The sequence below is a fragment of the Podarcis muralis genome, chromosome 3, assembly GCF_964188315.1.
Source record: "Podarcis muralis chromosome 3, rPodMur119.hap1.1, whole genome shotgun sequence".
Lineage (NCBI taxonomy): Eukaryota > Metazoa > Chordata > Lepidosauria > Squamata > Lacertidae > Podarcis > Podarcis muralis.
Genome location: NC_135657.1, coordinates 88,314,579 through 88,334,193, shown reverse-complemented (window position 1 = coordinate 88,334,193; position 19,615 = coordinate 88,314,579). Strand labels below are relative to the sequence as shown.

Genomic DNA, 19,615 nt, shown 5'->3' with positions numbered 1-19,615 from the left:
AGAAGAACTGTCAGGAACAGCACATTTGGACTTGGCTGTAGGTCTGGAAGCCAGTTTTTCACACTCCTAGCAAGGCCCCATTCAAAGGAAGACAGCTATGCAGACTGCAAGGCCTATGCTGGTCTCACGCCTGGCCCTGTCAGCCACGTGAACCACTGGAAACTGAAACACCAATCCCAACTCCCCAAATTAGAGGCGTGTCGACATGATCTCTCTCTCCCTTAAGAAGCTACTTTGTTCTGGTACATTTAAGGGCAATTATGCCAAGTATCTTTCCTAGTCGTCTCAGTTTCTATGCATGACAAAATATCCAGACCCATCATATACAGCAAATAAAACATGTGCCATGTTATTTGGGAGAGTTTATTAAAATGCTGGTGTCAACCAGAAGGGCCAGGTGTGCATTTTGGTGGGGAGGAGAACCACCCTAAATTTTCTTCTGTTAATTTTTCTTTAAATTATGCTTCCCCCCCCCCCGCACCCCACTTGAAATGTTATGGACTATTTCAAGCATGGAAGGAAGTGCAGAGTAAATTTTACAGCACAGGAGATTCCAAGTGGACTCTAGACCTTTCGCCCACAGTTTCAACAACTGTGTATATCAGAAACAGCACTTCAGATTCTGTTTCCCATAAGTGACTATTTGCAGGCAGCAGAACAATCTCCAAGTGTCAGTTATATCCATGATGACTCATGCAAATGGCATGTACCAGCTAGGATACAAAACCAAGAACAAAGTCCTATTTTAAACTGCAGTTGCTAAATGCTCTTGTTTTCAGCTCAACTGAAGATCTGAAATGAATATGTGAGTTACAATTGTTCTCACTTATATACCTACATATCGCAAAGCACCATTTGCAGAAGTATTGATATGGTCAAGAAAATGACTTAACAATAAAATAAAATCCTGGTTTAAGGAATAAGCTAAGGGTTTTGTTTTTTTTATTTGACAACTCTAGAGCCCCAATCTTACTTCAGCTCCTATCTCCACAGTTTTAGCAACATATAGAGAAGAAAATTGGATAAATGTAAATGGCCCACCAGAAATTCCGTGTGGTGTTAGGGTCTCAGACTGGGCGACTATGAAGGCAGGCTCAGACATTTTATTCCCTAACACCATCAAGGCACTTTGCAGGCAGAGGAAAACTGCCAGCCTAATCTCTGCTTCCCTAAAGTGCCACCTCTGCAGATGGCGAGCAGGATCAGATGACATGAGGCATCGATAAGCTCCCACCTGGCCTCAAATTATAGCTGTTGTCTCTAGCCTGGCTCCTCGGCAATTTGTCTGAACAACTTATCACTCAGTGCAGCTTGAGATGCTACAGAGTGCCTAGGAGCATTGCCTGAGTCTGTCTGTCTGACAACCTTACAACGCGGCTCAAATGAAAGTGGGAGACATGGAGTGGTTTGAATAATGAAATATCATGAATTAGAAATGCTGTTTTAGAAACTTTCAGGATCAGAAAACCAAATTTCAAAGAATTACTCGTTTATATTAATGGGCCCATTTAAGATAAAATCGATAATTTCAAAAGCTAGATGCACATCACTACAGTTAGAAAAACAAAATAACTATTGTTAACTCATTAAAACCAATAACTGTTATTCATAGCTTTAAAGCAGGTAATCCCTTGCAACTCACTAATTAGTAATTATCACATAGAGATTCAGTAATCAGCATAAGTTCATTCTCTTTATATAGAATTGAAGTGAGAAGATTATTGAAAAGAACCAAAAACTATACAGCAAAATCGTATTTCTCAAACTTTAGGGCTGCAATCCTATATACACTGATCCAGGAGCCATCCCTATTGAACACAGAGGAATTTAACCTCTGAGTAAATAAATATGCATAGGATCGTGCTGCAGGATCAGGAGCTCTTCTAATTCTCATTAAATTCAATGAACATGACATTTCCCATTGAAACCAAAAGTGAAACATTTTATTACCTGTGTGGCTACAGATTTATTAATGGGCCCTTAGCCTGCAAAAGTGGACACGGATTTGCATATGACACAAAGCACATGGACATGTTATGCAAATCTGTGTCCACTTTTGAGAGTTGGCAGGAGGGCCCAATCCTCGGACAGTGGAGTGAGCCCTAAAAATCCTGAGGAAACCTGCTTCTGGGTTGCGCGCGCGCGCACACACACACACAAACCCTTTTCTACACATACACCTCAGGGGAAACATTTCTACCCCAGTCTTCTTCCTGACACCTGAGAATTTCTTTTCTCTTCTTGCTGGACAAAGAAACATGTAACCCTGCGAAGCCCAAACAGCCAGACACAGGTTTTCTACCTCAGTGAGGCAACAGAGTAGATGCAAAATGGGGGAAGACCCAAACTACACTAGGTTGAGGGAAGCCATGACCCTTTCCCTTCTCCATCTTATTTCTTTGCGCTAGGCTCCAGGCCAAGCTTGGAGGTGTGCGGAGAAGAGATAAATTGGGCATGTCTTTCTTGCTTCCTTTCTGATCCCTGACACCAGAACAAAATTCACAGTGGAAGGGAGAGGAGGGAAGCAAATCTGTTCACCAAGTATTTAACAGACATTGGTTAGTCATACTATAACCTTTTTTAAAAAAAATAAAGTCCCTACTTTTGGTCTGATGAATAGTACTGCCTGAGCTAAATCCCTCCCCTCTCCAACTCCTTAAATTCAAAAGTAATAATAAAATTGTAAATTAATTCTGCTGTTGGTGTGATCCTTTTTTCTTTCTTTTTTGCCTCATTCTTTATTCATTCAGATAACCAGACGCCTAACGTACTCAGCAGCTTGGCCTGACAGCAAATTGAAAAGGAAACCAGCTTGTCTTGTAATAGTATAATGCCTTATAAGCTACTTCAAGTAATCAGACTTTTCACATGGAAATCTAGAGTGCATGTGACTATATTTGTGATCATGAGGCTAGTGCATACAACCCAAAGGTTTGCGTGAAGGGCTCTCTTCAGAAGTGCCACATCTTACACCTTATATCAACAGCAATAATCAGCCAATTTTATACTCTGCCCTGGATTATGTATTCTGAGGCAGGAGGGCAAACAGAGACACCCTTTCCTCATTTGCAATAAAGTGCTGTGTATGCTGATAACAGAAGCTGACGTGATTCTACAATCACTCAGAGATAGTCTGAATAGAGGTTAAGCCGGGCAATAAATGTACGAGAGCCAACCTGAATGTTATTAAAGAGGCACTGGTTGCTACTGCAAACCCTAGCTAGAATTTGAGCCAGGGTTCAGCTCCAACTGGAACCTGCTGACAATGCTAATGGTTCATGCCTGGTGAAGCTCCACATGCTTCTGATCAATGTACAGTGGTACCTCGAGTTACAAACACCTCAGGTTACAAACACTTCAGGTTACAAACTCCGCTAACCTGGAAGAGTTACCTCGAGTTGAGAACTTTGCCCCAGGATGAGAACGGAAATTGTGTGCTGGCAGCGCATCGGCAGCAAGAGGCCCCATTAGCGAAAGCGCACCTCTAGTTAAGAACAGTTTCAGGTTAAGAACGGACCTCCGGAACGAATTAAATTTGTAACTAGAGGTACCACCTTGCCACTTCACACACAATACTAAACCATGGCTAACTAAACTATTGATTATTAAACGATGGCTTGGTGTTATGTATAAACTCTTCCCACTGGCTTAACTACGGCTTGTTTACTGCCAACAAACCATGATTTGAAGCCATGGTTTGTTGCTGGCTTATTATCCTTGGGTTGTTTTAACTATGGCTTGGTGTTATATGCAAACCCAACACCCTTTCTTCACTAGGGTACCGAACAGTCAACAAACTACAAAGGCATGAGACAAAAGGAGCTGGGAAACTAAACAAACTTCAGAGAAACAAGCCATGGTTTGTGTAATCATCTGTGGGACTACTTGGAATAATTTAAGATTTGCTAAACAAATCACAGCTTATGTGTGAACCAGACCACTGAATTATTATGGCCTGGTCACAAATGCCTGGGACTAAGAGGTAGAGTTTTCTATATCAGAGGACTCAGGACAGCTGCAAATTGAGCAGTTCTTCTATTTGATGAATAAATAAAACAAGATCATGTTTGCTAAGATCAGCTCTCCTACAAAAACAGTAAGACAAAAGCCTTTTCGAAGAGCGGAAACACCCAGCAGGATAAGTGGGTCCATGAGATTTCAGCAAAGAAAGAATCAGAGCTGCAGAAAGCTGGGAAGTTGAATGGGAGCAAACAGTGGAACTGAGGCAGGAGGCCCAAAAGCCATGAGCTCCACCACTGTGTCCACACATTCCCAAACTCACTGTCATCTTGTCCCTACCCCTCCTAGTATGTGGCACCAACACCACATTTGGGAGGCTATTGCTGTGGTTCACACACCGTGTGAGCGGCTTTTGCCAAGGGCAGGGTGGATTCAAGAAAGAGGACAGCACCAGCAGTGGGCTAAGGTGCCAGGATCTACGGATGAAGGTGTAAAAGAAATGAAGGAACCAGAGTTAGGGAAGGAGGAGAAAAGGAGCTGAAAATGAAAAGTGTCAAGGGGGAAAGGGGGCAAGCTGGGGGTGGGTGAGACACATCCATGAACTTGGTAAAGGAAAAGTTATACAGTATGAGCAAGGGGAAAATTGATATCCAAGTGAAATTTGGAGTGAGGAATGGATCATGGATCAAAAATCCAGGGCAACATGGAGGCCAAAGAATAATACAGGTGTACTGGGGGAATTTCACTCATTCAAATCATATACAGTTGAATGGTTACATGTTGTATCCTTAACACAGCGTTCCATGTGGAAGCAAGAAGCACAGTAATGTAAAAAGTGGCAAGTTCCCACCTTAGATATCTGAGCCATGCATTGAATGTACCTCTTAGATCCCGCCTACTTATGATAGCAAGCCCTGCCCATTATCACTATCGCTAGGGCTAGCTTTATGGAAATGATGACAGCAACATAGTCTGTGGATACACACTAGAGAATGGCCATATGTTGCAACTTATTTGGCGCCTTACTCAAAATGTTATATCCAGTAGACAAACTGGATGGCAAAAATTAACTGAAACAGATGCTAGGTACAACAGGTACAAACATTTTAAAATTAACGCTTCTGAAAAATTATTCATTTGGGGGGGGTCTGTGTTTTTTATTTTATTTTTAAAGTTATTTTTCAATGCAAGAGCAGCTAACCTCAAAACCAGCAGGAGTTCAGCAACAGTTATTGAAGTAGTTATGAAATACTCAGCATGTAAAAATCAAATATTGCTCAAAGATTTTATTTTTGTTTCTTGGAAAACTATGTACTATTCTAGCGCTACAGTATATTTACCTTGCTCCTGTTCGGTAAAATGCTATGAGCTTCATTTTCCTGGGAAAGAGGCAGAGACACGGATTTTGGAAATCCTTGCTGCAGGTGGGTTTGATTTTGAAGTTTAGCCGGATGCCGGTTATAACCATTTTCCCATTTGGGGGAATCATCAGCAATTCCAGAAAGAGCCTTGGATAGTGCATTTTCTTCAAACTGCTTGTTTAGCACACAATTTGAGCCAGATTCCTTTTCAAAATTTACTCCCCTGTTTTTCTGGAATGTGAATTCTCCTTGGATCCCATTGTGAGAAGATTTCTTGTCCTGTGTGCTGCAACTGGGCTTGCGTTTTTTGGGACACTTTTCCAGATCTTCAGTTAACAGTCTCTCTTTTTCTTCAGACTTACTAGCTCTTCTGCCTTTAGCACAAGCACCATTCCCACTGCTTGAATCACAGCTCGCCCCACTCACCAGTTTTGCTTTAACAAGATCAGCGTTAACATCGGTACTCACAGTCAGATCAGTTCTGTCCAGCAGAGCCTTCTGTATAACGGACTCATGAATTGCCAGCTCCCTGGGATGAGTTGCTGTTGCTGTCTCTTTAGAACGATTTGCTTTGAACTGAATTTTCCCCTCATTTTCCTTAATCTTCTCTGGCTCTCTCTCATCTTCAGCTTGTTTCCTTCTTGATTTCCTCCTGAAGTATTTTCTTCCAGGGGAATGTTTTGCAGGACTTAAGGGAGCTCTGGCTGGATCCAAGCACTGTTCGTCTTTGTCAGCCCTCACACATCCACAGATATTCCCCATCTGGCTCAGAGTGTATCAAAGCCACACAGACTCTGTAATTTTACTAAGTTTACATGAGCAGAAATCATTTTCAGACGGAGCTAAAACCTCCAGCTTATATCCCTAATATCTTTCAGGCTGAACTCCCGGTCCTCAGGACGTAGCCATTTTGCTTATGAGAAATGCATACGCAATAAATGTTGTGGCATTGTGCCCAGGCCGGGCCTGTGTCTGATTAGACACTGAGGCTTATTTCTGGACACCAATCCTCTTAAGCAAACATCACTGCCTCAGCATTAAACTGTAATGCCGATGGCCTTTTTGCACCGATGACATAGCATCTATCAGAAACAGAAAAGCCTTGTGCAGATGTGACTTTATATGCCTGACAACTGAAAGAGAAAGTAATACAATAAAACAAAGCCCTAAACCAGCACTACAGATACAGAGTCAACACCAACAAGGCAAGAAATATATTCCTTTTGAAGTCAGTTTTAAAAATCTGGTTACGAATAAGACACAGGAAAATATAAGATTATTCTTTCCAGGTCAATGCTCCAGACTAACTACTAAGAAAATACCAGAAATTAATAGACTTAAACATTTGACCATGGTCCAAGCACCTGCAAGTGAGTAGCAACACATCCCATAAATTGATATTTAGCTGGAGATCTTTGAATAGCAGGAAGAGCGAAGAAAACGAAAACACAGTGGGTGAATTTATGTAGAAAGCTATGAATAAAATTCTTGCAAACTGGGGATTACTTGGTACTAGGGTATAATCTTATAAGCTTCTTTGGTTTCAGCAAGAAAGTTTTTGTTTTCTCTCCTCCAATGAGTCTATATATTTATATTTTTTTCAATTCTACCTAGAATTACAAAGCAACCTTAACTATGTCTACTCAGAAGTAAGACCTACTGAATTCATTGGGCCTTTCTCTGAGATGAGTGGGGTCAGAACCGCAGCCTTAATTATTGGCAGCAGGAATTAAGATGTGCCACACATTGTTGCAGCAAACAAGTCCCTGTATGGAATCCCATGTGAATCCTGAGTGGCCATTGCTAGCCATTTGATTTGGGGCTTACACCACAAAGTCCTCCTCTTTGGACTGAACAGTGGTGTTCCAAACTACAAGCCGTGCTCGCTGTGGATTTTTTGTTCAAGTTAATTTGCCACAGATACAGGCAGGAAAAGCTAGAGGTAGCAATGTGGAATTGGCCACAGTACCTTTAGGTCAGGTATGAGGTACCTTTAGTCCTCCAGATGTTGCTGAACTAAAACTCCCACCATCTCTGGCCGTTGGTCATCTTGCCGGAGCTGACAGCACTTGTAGCTCAGTAACTTCTGCAGAGTCAAAGGTTTCCACAGCTCCTTAGGGCAAACAAACATGGTACCCCAGGTGCTACTTAAAGTTTGCTGCATGACTGCTTCCTTCCTGTGGTGAGCCAATCATGGCCAGGCACTCACTGCCAGGTTTAACTCTCACTTGCCCCATGTCTTGCCTTATAACTTAAGTGTCCTCTCTGAGCAAGTCTCTCTCCATGCTACCAGTATTTTGTACCGTGAAATGCGATTTCCCACTATCATGTAAGGAAGAAGGCTTCCAAATTTAACCATCACCTAGCCTGTGTCATTTTATCAGTCCACCTCAGGGGAAAAGTGAAGGCCCAGAACAAACGCTGGCTTGAGGCCTTCCTGGGCACGTCTGCTATTCTATCTAAAATCATTAATGCGAGGTGACATCATGATGCGGTAAAGACAAGTCTGCCAGAAACACTCAGTTATCTCCTACGGTGTGCCATTACATCATTTTGCAATCATTCCACAAGGGAAGCGGGAAAAGATTTAATACTATGGCAGGCCCCACACACTACGCACTTTCTTAAGCAGGTAAGCAGAAGAGCTTATTTTTTGCATTTATATCCCACCTTTTTCTCCAAGGAGTACATGGGTCACCCTTCCCCTCCTTAGTTAATCCCTACAATAACCTTGATAGGTTAAGAGGATGTGACTGGCCCAAGGTCACCCAGTGAACCTCATGACTGAGTGGGGATTTTAACCCTGATCTCCCAGGTCCTGGTCTGACAATACACCACACTGGCTTCCTAGAACATTTGGCTCACACAGGAATTTGCTATAGTCGTTTTTTATCACAAGCTCCTGCGTGTGCTGCAGCAGCTGAAGTATTGATGGGATGGAGCCGCTTGCCAGGTATGTACTTTCATTAACTGCTGCACATGCAGTTAACCCAATCTTAATCTGGCTGTGAAATTCAGCTGAAAAGACCAAGTCTGAACATTTTATCCACAACAAGGGGGGCATATCAGACAAAGTAATCAATTTTTTTTAATGGATAAATATAAAAAAGAGAACATGGCCTTTAAAAGCTCTCTTATTACAAACGACAGTCCATAATACATCTAATAGGAACCACAAAGAAAAGGGTAACTGTTTACCTCCTATAGCTACGGATTAAATTGCAGACATTCAATAACTCCGTGTTTAGATCTCCGAGAGGATCAGTCATTGACCTCTTGCCTGCCGGTTTTAAATCATGGGCAGATTAAAAGTTGGAGAAAGGTTTCAATGTCTGGAGACAGTCCAGAGGTGTGCTTCAGAGGAAGATGTTTCTACCCAACCACATGCTGCTACACAGCCAGTAGCAGGCCCTAACAAGAGAATAAGCTTTTAAGAGCCCTGCTGCACTAATGGTGTGGTACCCCTTTCCCAGTCTCAACATCTTTTGTATTCCCAAGATAAAACAACTCACTTAATGTGCAGGAAAGCCAGCCGGTTCAGCTTTAAGGGATTAATTCCTGCAGCATCAAGCATTTACAGGTGAAGCAGTGGTGAAAAATGTCTCTCTCCACTGCAGGGGGGCTCCAAGAACATTTTGCTGAGATGAAATATTTACATCTCGAGCATGTGGTAGCTTGTACACATGCTCTCTTGGGGAAATAAACAGAAGGGCTACCCTTGAAAAGACACATTGCTTCTCAGAAGCAACTAAATGCAATTTGTAGTGGACTTTGTGCTCAAAAGAAGGTTTGAGTACCCCACATTACAGTATGAACTTAGTTTTGTGATGTTAGTGGTTGTGTGGACAAAGCTACACCTTAACTGTTGTGATGTGGGCCTGGCTCAAAAAAAGAAAAACCCCTCAATATTTTGTTAGTGACTTCTGCAATAAATTAATAACTGCATATTATGGTGATTTGGAAAGGAAGGGGAAAAACAGGGTTATGTTTCACCACATACAACACGCGTAGATAATAGATCAAAATAATGTTTATCCTAATTCACTATGCTGTTATTATTGTGATTAATTGCTCTACAGATGTAGCTTCTTCAGCTTAGGACAAATACCTACATACATTTAAAAAAAAACCCAGTTTTAACTCCATTTTGGTTCATAATGAAATAAGTAAATAAAAGAAAAAATAAAGGAAAATGAACAGGACAGCCTAAAAAACAAAAAACTAATTCCAGTTTATATAAAGCCAAATGCTTGCTGAAACAAAGGGTGTGGGGGTTGGGTTTGTTTGTTATGTTTTTGTCACCTCACAGGTTTTTGCCACAAAAACTGAGGGAGCCAAATGGGCCTTGCCTCCCTTCAGAAGACATCCTATAGTGTAGGACAGCTTTCTCCAGTCTGATGCCCTGTAGGTGCTTTGAACTAAAACTCCTATCAGCCCCAGCCTGCATGGCCACATGGTCAAGGACTGTGGGAGTTGTAGTTCAAGCATGTGGAGGACATCAGGTTAGGGAATGCTGAATTTGGATTTAAAACATCAATAATACAAGAGAAGGTTCTAATACTGCAGGGAAAACAGAAATGCAATTCAATCTGTTGTAATTAAATGAGGCTTTCAGATTCCAAAGGTCATTTAGGGTGTGTGACATCCAAAAGTCCATATATACGTTATCAGAGAAGCATCATTGAAAGCAAAAGTACTACTTACTCATATGCAATATTTGAATGAGCTCATGCATAGTAACACTGTTTTTCAATCATAAGCAACTTAACTAGGAAGGAGGTACCTTAGTGGCTTTGCTAGCATACTGGAAACACACAAAAGTTGGCTTACTGATAGTAAAAGAATTCATAACCTGCTCATGAGTGAGTGGAATCCAGGTGGGAATTAGAATCATCAATTAAAATCCAAATGGTTCCCAAAAGCAGCAATGATATAGGAACAATCGCTCAGGATAAATTCATGTGCTTCATGCCGATTTCTGTTCCATAAACCGCTCACTATTTGCACATCTAACTATTCCTGCTTAGATTTTGTAATCAGGAATATATGTAAGTTCTCCAACTAGGTACTGCTTTTGAGATTTCTAAATCGAAGTACAAATAAATGCGAACAGCATAGCTTTAAATGCTCTGCCTACTCTTAAATGGCAGATCACATTTAAAATTCTGTACCAGAGTTCCTAACGACATGGTATTTATGGTAAATGGTGATTAAGAATCACAGAGGCCACAGAATTTACAAACAAAATGCAACTCTCAGGCACTGAAGTCGAGAAGCAACAATAGCAGTGTTGCATACCGTAAGAACCAGAAGGATACATTACAGAAATTCTTTAAGTATAGTCAGTGCCATAATTCTAGTGCCATCTAGCGTGATCAACCATAACCAACACACTCAACATTTACAACAAGAAATAACAGCTCTTTTATAAACAACAACAACTGCTGAGCACACTTGTAATATGCTGTAGAAGGTATTAAAAGTTCAAATAAAGACAGAATAACTAGACGTAAGACAAACTGCTTTAAAAAAACTGCATGAAATAAAGCTGGACAGCACTTTATTGGCTTAAGTACAAGAGCTCTAGCTGAAATGGCTTCAGGGTTTTCAAAGAAACACTTCACAGCCATTCAGAAAAATCTTATTTCCCCTCCTTGCAGGAGATGAGTTGCCAAATTAAACAACATTTGTAATCAACAGAGTTCAAGTTGATAAATACCCAATATTCCAGCACATTCTATTCTTTTTTTAAAAAAGTTTCTTTTTATTATTGCTTTTTATTTTTAAAAAATATTATTTGACAAAAAAGCACTTATAGCACCTCCACTTTCAATTCATAGAGTGTTCTTCATAGACATTATGCGGTTGGAGGGAAAGGGAGGGGAGGGGGAGAGAGAGGGTAATGATTTCTCATTCTATTGCATAGAATTTGTGGAGGGTTCTATGTTTTGACAACACAAATCATTTACTGTGGTGAGTATATCTTTTCAATGATCACAAGAAGCAGGTACAGGAGAGGGACTTTCGGTGGGGTGTTTCTAGGACGAAGGTGAAACTGTAAAGCTCCCTTGTTATTTTTGTTATTGTTATGTTGTTATATTATATTCAAAACAAAAAAAATTCCTTCCAGTAGCACCTTAAAGACCAACTAAGTTAGTTCTTGGTATGAGCTTTCGTGTGCATGCACACTTCTTCAGATATTGTTATTTGTTATATTTATAGTTCTGAAATGTTCTGAAATGTTGCTGTTTTATGTGTTGTTATAGTTGCTACTGTGTAGTTTTGCTATGTTCTTAGGAAATTCTTTTTGCACTGTTTGATTTTGAAATACAGTATTTTTCCATGTGTAGGACTATATTTTTCCATGTGTAGGACTATATTTTTCCCTAAATTTTTGAAGTTTAAAATAAGGGGTCGTCTTATACACAGATAGTGCATAGTGCATTTTCTTGATTTTGAGTCCCAAAAAATAGGGGGCATCTTATACACAGGGGCGTCTTATACACGAAAAAATACGGTATATTGCTTCCTTTGTCGCAAGCTGCTTTAAACATGATTTGTATGGGAAAGCGGCATACAAATAAAATGAATGGCCTATGATAGCAACGTCTTACAGCAAATGCAACTGACCTGTAGTAAGGACACTGTGAACTGAAAACAGAGACATTAAATTTTCAAACACATGATGGAAATGACATCCACAGTGTCAATTTCTCATGAGGGGTTCTAAGACCATTAAGTCCCACTCCCATCCCCAATGGGGAAGGGTGCTCCAGAAGGGTCTAGGGCAGGCCTAGGCAAACTTGGCCCTCTAAATTTTTTTGTGGGGGGACTACAATTCCCATCATCCCTGACCACTGGTCCTGTTAGCCAGGGATCATGGGAGTTGCAGTCCCAAAACATCTCGAGGGCCAAGTTTGCCTATGCCTGGTCTAGCGCAGAGCTTTCCAAACTTTTCACATTGGTGACACACTTTTTAGACATGCATCATATCATGACACTGTAATTTGGTTACTAGCAAACAGGGGGTTAAACTTACTAACCCCTTTTCAGCCCTGGGAGTAGTGTGCACACTGCAAACGACACACTAACATGTTGCAACACAGAGTTTGGAAAGCTCTGGTCTACTAGGGAATAGACCCCACTACTGCCTGTTTCCTCCTGGGGCTTCAAGGTAAGTTACCGAAGGAGGAAACAGTAGTAGCACCCACAGAACTGCATCCATTTAAATGCTGCCAGCACCCCTATCCAATCACATCTGACAAGGGCCGGCAGGGGTGGAGTTTCAAATTGGAAGTGCACTGAAACGGACTAGTCATCTTACCTGAAAGTGCAAAATTATGGTCCATATCAATCCCAAAGTCAATTTGGGATTCCCGTCCGTAATGTCATCGTTCCTAATGTTCACCAGTTTCACCTGTCAGAGAGGAGGAAAAGAACTATAAGAACATAGACTAAGCCTGCTGGATCAGATCTAGGGCCCATCTAGTCCCACATTCTGTTTTCATAGGGTCCAACCAGATGGAAAACAGGCAAGCAGGACTTGAGCGCTAGAGCACGCTTACTCCCTGAGGTTTCCAGAAACCTTGCTGTGGAGGCAGAACATAGCTGTTACTGCTAGTAGACAGTTAAACAACTGGAGATGAAAACATTCATTCTGACTCTTCTGCGTGATCGCAATAAAGAATACGGTGGTACCTCAGGTTAAGTACTTAATTCATTCCAGAGGTCCGTACTTAACCTGAAACTGTTCTTAACCTGAAGCACCACTTTAGCTAATGGGGCCTCCTGCTGCCGCTGTGCAGCCAAAAGCACGATTTCTGTTCTCATCCTGAAGCAAAGTTCTTAACCTGAAGCACTATTTCTGGGTTAGCGGAGTCTGTAACCTGAAGCGTATGTAACCTGAGGTACCACTGTACTTGCATTCTCAATAACTTTAATAATAAACATAGTGGGCTGCATTTCCAATTTTGGTTTCTCCTCTTGATGCTTTTCAGGCAAAGCAAAGATTGCCTCTCTGTGTCTGAGTACAGGAGGAAACACTCCTCTGCCAATTTCTGTTCAAGCTTAGATGGCTAAGAAGGAATGGAGAGTCTTCCTAACACAAAAGCATGGGGAAATAGCAAAGAGAAAACATGGAGGATCTTGGATTCTGTCCAGGATCACATGACATTAGGCTTTCCTGGGCTACAGCTACTTCCCCTACTCTATACTGGGAAGAGTTTAGCTGCATAAAAAAGCCTGTAAGGGAGAGCCTGGCCAATTAAAACAAAAGAAAGGAAATTGCATTAATATTTACATTAGTAGCACCAGCAGCAGCAGTAATATTTTTATTATCCTAACAGCTCTTCAACTATTCAAAAAGCAGCACACACACTGACTATTTAACAATATTATAGTCCTGCAGTTTTGGAATAAACTTCAGTTGTATTTGCGACTTCTATATCTCCTAATTTATGCAATATGGGCGCCCTATTATAATGCTGCTGTCACACAATTATTTGCTTATTAAGTTAGAATAAGAATACTCTGATTAAAGAGAGGTATGTGGTGCTTATCCTGATAAAAACGTATTTGGGGATATTGTTTAGCAGCCAATTAAACTCAAGTGTCCTGTTGTTTTCCAACCTGTTCATATTATTAAAACTACATTTCACAAGAAATATACTCTACACTTAAAGCAATTAAGCAAGATGGAAAACCTAATTATAAATCTCCAAGATGTAAAAGAAGTTGTTCTTTTCTAACAAAATGGCGCAATATATTTTGCTATGGGGTTTTCTACCTAAAGAAAAGGGGAGGGAGGCTGCAGTACATGAAATGAAGAGAAGAGAAAACCCTCAAAGATCCCTAGAAATTAATAGGTCTATAAAGGTATGGATACGATTTAAGTAAATTTTTAAAAGCCAAACAATTACTTAGCACAAACATGTGGCTTCCTGGAAAGAAGATTGTGGCCTCTTCACTCCTCCTCCAGTCCTGCTGCTGCTGTACTGTTATGAGTTAAGGCTCAGGCATCCCCATACTCGGCCCTCCAGATGTTTTGGGACTACAACTCCCATCATCCCTAGCTAACAGGACCAGTGGTCAGGGATGATGGGAATTGTAGTCCCAAAACAGCTGGCGGGCCAAGTTTGGGGATGCTTGAGTTAAGCCGTGGTTTGACTTAGTAGTACATCAAACCCTGGCTTGTGGTTTATCTTGCTCTAGAGAAATCACAAGCTGAAACCAAAGTTTTCTAGGGTAGGTTTGAGGAACCTTTGGTCCTCCAGATGTTGCTACGATGCCCATCATCCCTTCTCCATGAGCTAAGACTGTTGGGGCTGATTAGAGTTGAAGTTCGGTAACATCTGGAGGGCTACAGGCTCCTCACGACTGTTCTAAGATTCATAGCAGAGTGGCAGCAGCAGAAGCAGAGGAAAAAGCACATTTGGAGCAGGTAACCAAGAAATTGTTTATCCAATTTTTTGCAGCCAAAATAAGATCAGATGCTAGCTAGGGGTTGATGGATCAGTTTATAGCCAGCCTGTGTCAATTAATGCATGTATTCATTCATAAATCCATTCTATCCCAATTCTACATTAATTTGCAGATTTTAAAAAATGCTGCATGAAAATTCACTGAAACATTAAATATTATTTTTTCACAAATTACAGATTCATAAAAGTAATTTATTTTAAAATATGTTTTTTTATTTACATTTTTGGTGCATTTTTTGAGCTGAGAGCCGCAGAATAAAACTTACAGTGAAAAATCAAAGCAACAACTCCATTCTGATGCACACATTAGTTTGGGAGATGCCAATCAGGTCAGCTCACATTATTTTGCCAATAATGAATTCCTCAAGCCTCCCTAGATGTAGCCCTAACACGTAAGAATGCAGCTGCTTAAATCTTCTATATCACAAATGCAGGGCCCAGGTCATAACTGTTTCTATTACTGGAAGCAGTCCCTATTGCTGGCCCACTTATTCCATCTGGTTTTGACCTTCATCGGTCCCCATCAGAGCTGCCAGAGCACAGGTAGTGATGGGTTGCAATGGGGAAAGATGTGGATGAAATGAATACATAGCAAGACTCGTCTGTAGGCTGTGTTCTAGCACAAATGGTGCAATCCACTGGGAACGATGCATGGACATGTCTCATCTTTCTGCCTCGAGATCTGATGGGCACAAGTATGCTAAATCAATCAGAATGCTGGTGTACTGATATACTTTCTCTCTTCCCCCGCAGGGGACATGCAATTCAGGAACATTAGCAGCATTGATTTTCTTGTGCTTCGGCAAAGGGGGCAAAATTGGAAAACCAGGTGAGTGTATCTGTTGACTTGGAGAGATGAATACTGTAGTTCATGAGATTTATTTTTTTTAAAGATATACACTCTTCTATTTCTTAGGATCTGCCAATGAGTGTATCAATCAACCCCACTTCTCTGGTTCAGTCCAAATAACATGGCTAAGAAATCTTCTTTTTTTAAATCAACAAACAGCATAAAAATACAAACTGTAATTTTTCCTTTGTCAATAATTAGTATGTTTCCATAGAAAGGGCCCACAAGGGTCATCTAGTCCAACCCCCTGCAATGCAGGAATCTTTTTACCCAACACGAGGCACAAACCCACTACGCTGAGATTAAGTCTCATGCTCCACCAACTGAGCTATCCCACCTTTCTAACTTTTAACTAGGTTAGTTAATTGTGGTATCTTACCTGCCGTCTTTTCAAATAATCAAGTGCAATTTGTACATTCTGCAGTCTGTGAAAACGCATCCGACCTTTCTCTCGGGGCTAAAAACAGAAAATGAAGACTGTGAGGCTTTCTATACAACAAATGTGACTTACAAGGCAAATTAATGCTCCTTTAGAATGATCGACATTTTTAAAAAGTTCTAAAACATTCACATCAGAATATTAGGGGGGTATGTGAAAAAGTTTATTTAAAACCTAATGACTCTGGAGAAAACCACAGTGCTTTAAATGTTAAAGAGGCCCTGTGGTCTCTTTTTGTTCATTTGGGCACAACACAGTAGGCTGTACTGTAGTACCCATATGTGAACATCTCATCAGCTCAATGGAATTCGACTTGCGCAATTGAACATTCTAACCCCTTCTTCACTGCATCCCTCTAAATCTGATCACCCAACCCTTTGGAGCATACTTGGGGGTGTTGTGGGATGCATGTGGAGGGTTATTTATTTAGAAGATAACATCACAATGCTACTGTAAAACTTACCTTGTGGAGCAGGTGTGATCTACTTTTGGGCACAGTTTAGCTGAAGTGAAGCACTGTAAAGGCCCCTTAATGACAACAGGAGAGTTAAACTTCTTTCCCATGGAAATCAATGGTACTTAACAATGCTTCACTTGGGCTGGATGCATGCCTTCTATTAGCTGTTAAAAAGCACAAATTAGGATCCAGATGACATGTGCCCACCATCCACATTCTCACCAGTGTTCTTTGACAAGGTTTTAGAACATGAGTGATTAACTTCCAGTTGTTGCTGTGATGTACTACAACTCCTATCATCCCAGACCACTTGCTGCACTGGCTCAGGCTGATGGGAGTTGGGAGCCCAGCAATAACTGGAGGGATAAAAGCTATCCCTAAAGGCTAGGATCAGAATATAGCAAGTGATTTCAACTGTAACATACATCTCTAGATCACACCCTTTTGTGAGCAATTGTCCAAATACTTCTGCTATGACATCACTGAAATGAATGGAGTTTAAAGGAACAGTAGTGCTTGCTAGGATGCACCAGGAATGTAGCAAGGGGCACATTCTTGGTTAGTGCATTTTACTAAGCACCAGTAGAATATACCATGTATTTTATTTGCAATGCATCCTTTTATTTATTTTCCGTCTAAAGAACGTACAGAGTAAAGCCTAAGAATCATTTCACACATTATGCAGAATCAGATCCAATGCAGCTGACAAGTGTACCAGTTTCATCTATAAACACATGTTTTGCCACATTCACATTTTGCATTTTTAGATGTACACTTAAAACATGCATGATGCGTGAAGTGGTCCACATGGTCAGTTTCTAGGAAATATTCGTGCAAAAAATGTGTTGCATCAGAACTAGAAAAGCACATCGATTTTTCAAGAAAGGTATACAATCTGCATACTGTCTATATTAGCAGCAAGTACACACTGGAGTAAGTTCTTAAAAAATAATCCCCATCCTTTTTTCTCTTTCTTAGTAGAATTTCAAGGGTTATCTCAGAAAATTACAAACTATTCCTTAGAAATGCTTACAAAACGCAACATGCATGGATAAAGTTACCAAGGAAAACAAATTATATATAGCAGATTGATGATAATATGGCAGAAGGCAAGCAGTTAGTGTAAAATCACAAAGAGGAAGAATTACACCAGAAAAGGCATCATTCGCTAGCTATCAAGGAACAGCTATGGGGTGGGGGGAAGTAAACATTTATGTGACTGTATAATCCAAAAAAAATAATGCCCTTCTTCCTGACTTTAGATTTTCCACAAACCTTTGCAGTAATGGACTGAAGCATGCTACACCACAGCAACTTCTACAGCTCAGCAATGAGTATTTCCTCAGCCAAGAAAACAAGGACTTATCTGCATATATGACTGGCAAGGGCCCTCAAGCTGCTTTCTACCCAAGGCAATAACAAGCTCCTCTCCCTGCTACTGAGCACTGGCAGTTGCTCCCCAATACCCACAGCCCAAGAGGACCAGCTATTTGCTTCTCATGGGCTTTCAGAAAGACCAAGAACCAATCAGTCCTCCTTTTCATGGAGGTTTGGGCTCTGTCCTATGGCTCTGGGTATTGAGAGCCATTCCCCCATAAGCCACAGCCCAGTAAATGGTCTGGAGACACACATACGCTGTTGATAAAACCAAGCAAAAAGGAAAAAAAGACGGAAGACCAATGATAAGCCAACAGCAACCCTCATTTCTAGGGAGTCTCTCGTTTGTAGTCAGTAGCGGACAGAATAGTAGAGCAGAACGAAGGGGCGAGGTGAGGTTGGCCATCCTCGCCACCACCTGCCCCTACTCATCCACCTCCCAGCAAGCAGCAGTGAGGCAAACAACCGGAGGTCACATAAATCATAGAGTTCCACCATGCTGTCCACTACTGCTGATGGTGCATCTGTTTAGTCAGGGAGTTGCAGTGAAGCTTGCATTTCACTGCTGTTACGGGTTTGCCTGGGGCTTGAATCTGGGGCAGATCCAGGTTTGAGGAGCCCCTAAGCAAAAGTTTACTTAGTGGGGGAGGTCCTTCTCTTGGGAGCTGCTCTGGGGCAAATCTGGGGGTGACAGGCAGCAACTGCAATCCAAGCAGTGCTCCAAGGAGCATGGACATATGGGTTAAGGTGCCGTTTTAATTTCCCACGTAATGGTGTTTTAGAAGGGCATTGTGGGAAATGAAAATGAATACACCCAGACATGTGGTGCTCCTCTTAAAAATGTTTAAAGGGAAGGGGTGTTAAAGGCATCAGCAATGGATCCTGGGAACTGTCCAATGACACCAAGTGCTGAGGCAGGCCCTAGATTTGCCCAAGCCCCCAAATTTCAGTGTTGCCATGGCACTGGTGGAAGGCACTGGTGGAAGTCTCAAATTTTCATGGACTCGGTGCTCATGTTATACCAGAAATGCAGAAGCTGCTTCAATGCAGTTTGTTCTCACATAATGAGAGATACCCTGGGCCACATGGGAAAGGCTCACAGTTCCTCCCCATAGTGATTTTGCTTCTACTTCCAGAAGCAGCAGCATTAAAAAGGAACTCCTGCACCACTAGCATAGAAAAGAGTTTGAGACCTGGCTGCCCAGCAGAAGGCATAAACCAACTGAAATGACATTATATCGCTCATGTTCTGGACTTTACATTAACTGAGCATTGTAGCTGGAGAGCTGTAACATCTGTAAGGCACAAATGTGCATAACTCCATTGATTCCTGTGGCTTGGAGACTACGTATCCCTTTTGCGAATCGAAGGTTTTCAATCAAGTGGGAAATTCCACTGGCAAGTTTTCATCAATAACCCCCTCCCCCTGCAGCCCTCCCTCCCACTACTCTGGAGTATCAGGGTACACAACCCACCCAACCCCGTCTGTTCTGCTGCCAGAATCATCCAATGAATAGAATTCTGTTCATAAGACCCTCTCATCAGCAGAAGAAAACTTAGCATCCAAGCCTATCAACCAAATCATTATGTGGTTAGCATTATGTGGTGCTATCCAAAAGTATTCATCCTGGGGACGTAGAAAGGGAAGCACTGCCAAAGGCAGCATTCCTTACAACAAGCTATTCTGGAGTA

General features: G+C 41.4%; 1 protein-coding gene across 37 annotated transcripts in view; it reads right to left on the bottom strand.

Annotated features, from left to right (window-relative positions):
* Window positions 1–19,615, bottom strand: part of DST (dystonin) — a 301,155-nt gene that overhangs the window by 190,766 nt on the left and 90,774 nt on the right. For 35 of the 37 annotated variants that reach the window (XM_077926290.1, XM_077926284.1, XM_077926293.1 and 32 more), the window contains 2 exons: window positions 16,030–16,107; window positions 12,646–12,738 (listed from right to left, as the gene is read on the bottom strand). In XM_077926290.1, coding sequence (XP_077782416.1) covers window positions 12,646–12,738; window positions 16,030–16,107 — 171 coding nt within the window. Of the gene's footprint in view, window positions 1–5,300; window positions 6,227–12,645; window positions 12,739–16,029; window positions 16,108–19,615 lie in introns of those variants that run through there. The other 2 variants (XM_077926296.1, XM_028722649.2) reach the window with 2 other exon arrangements.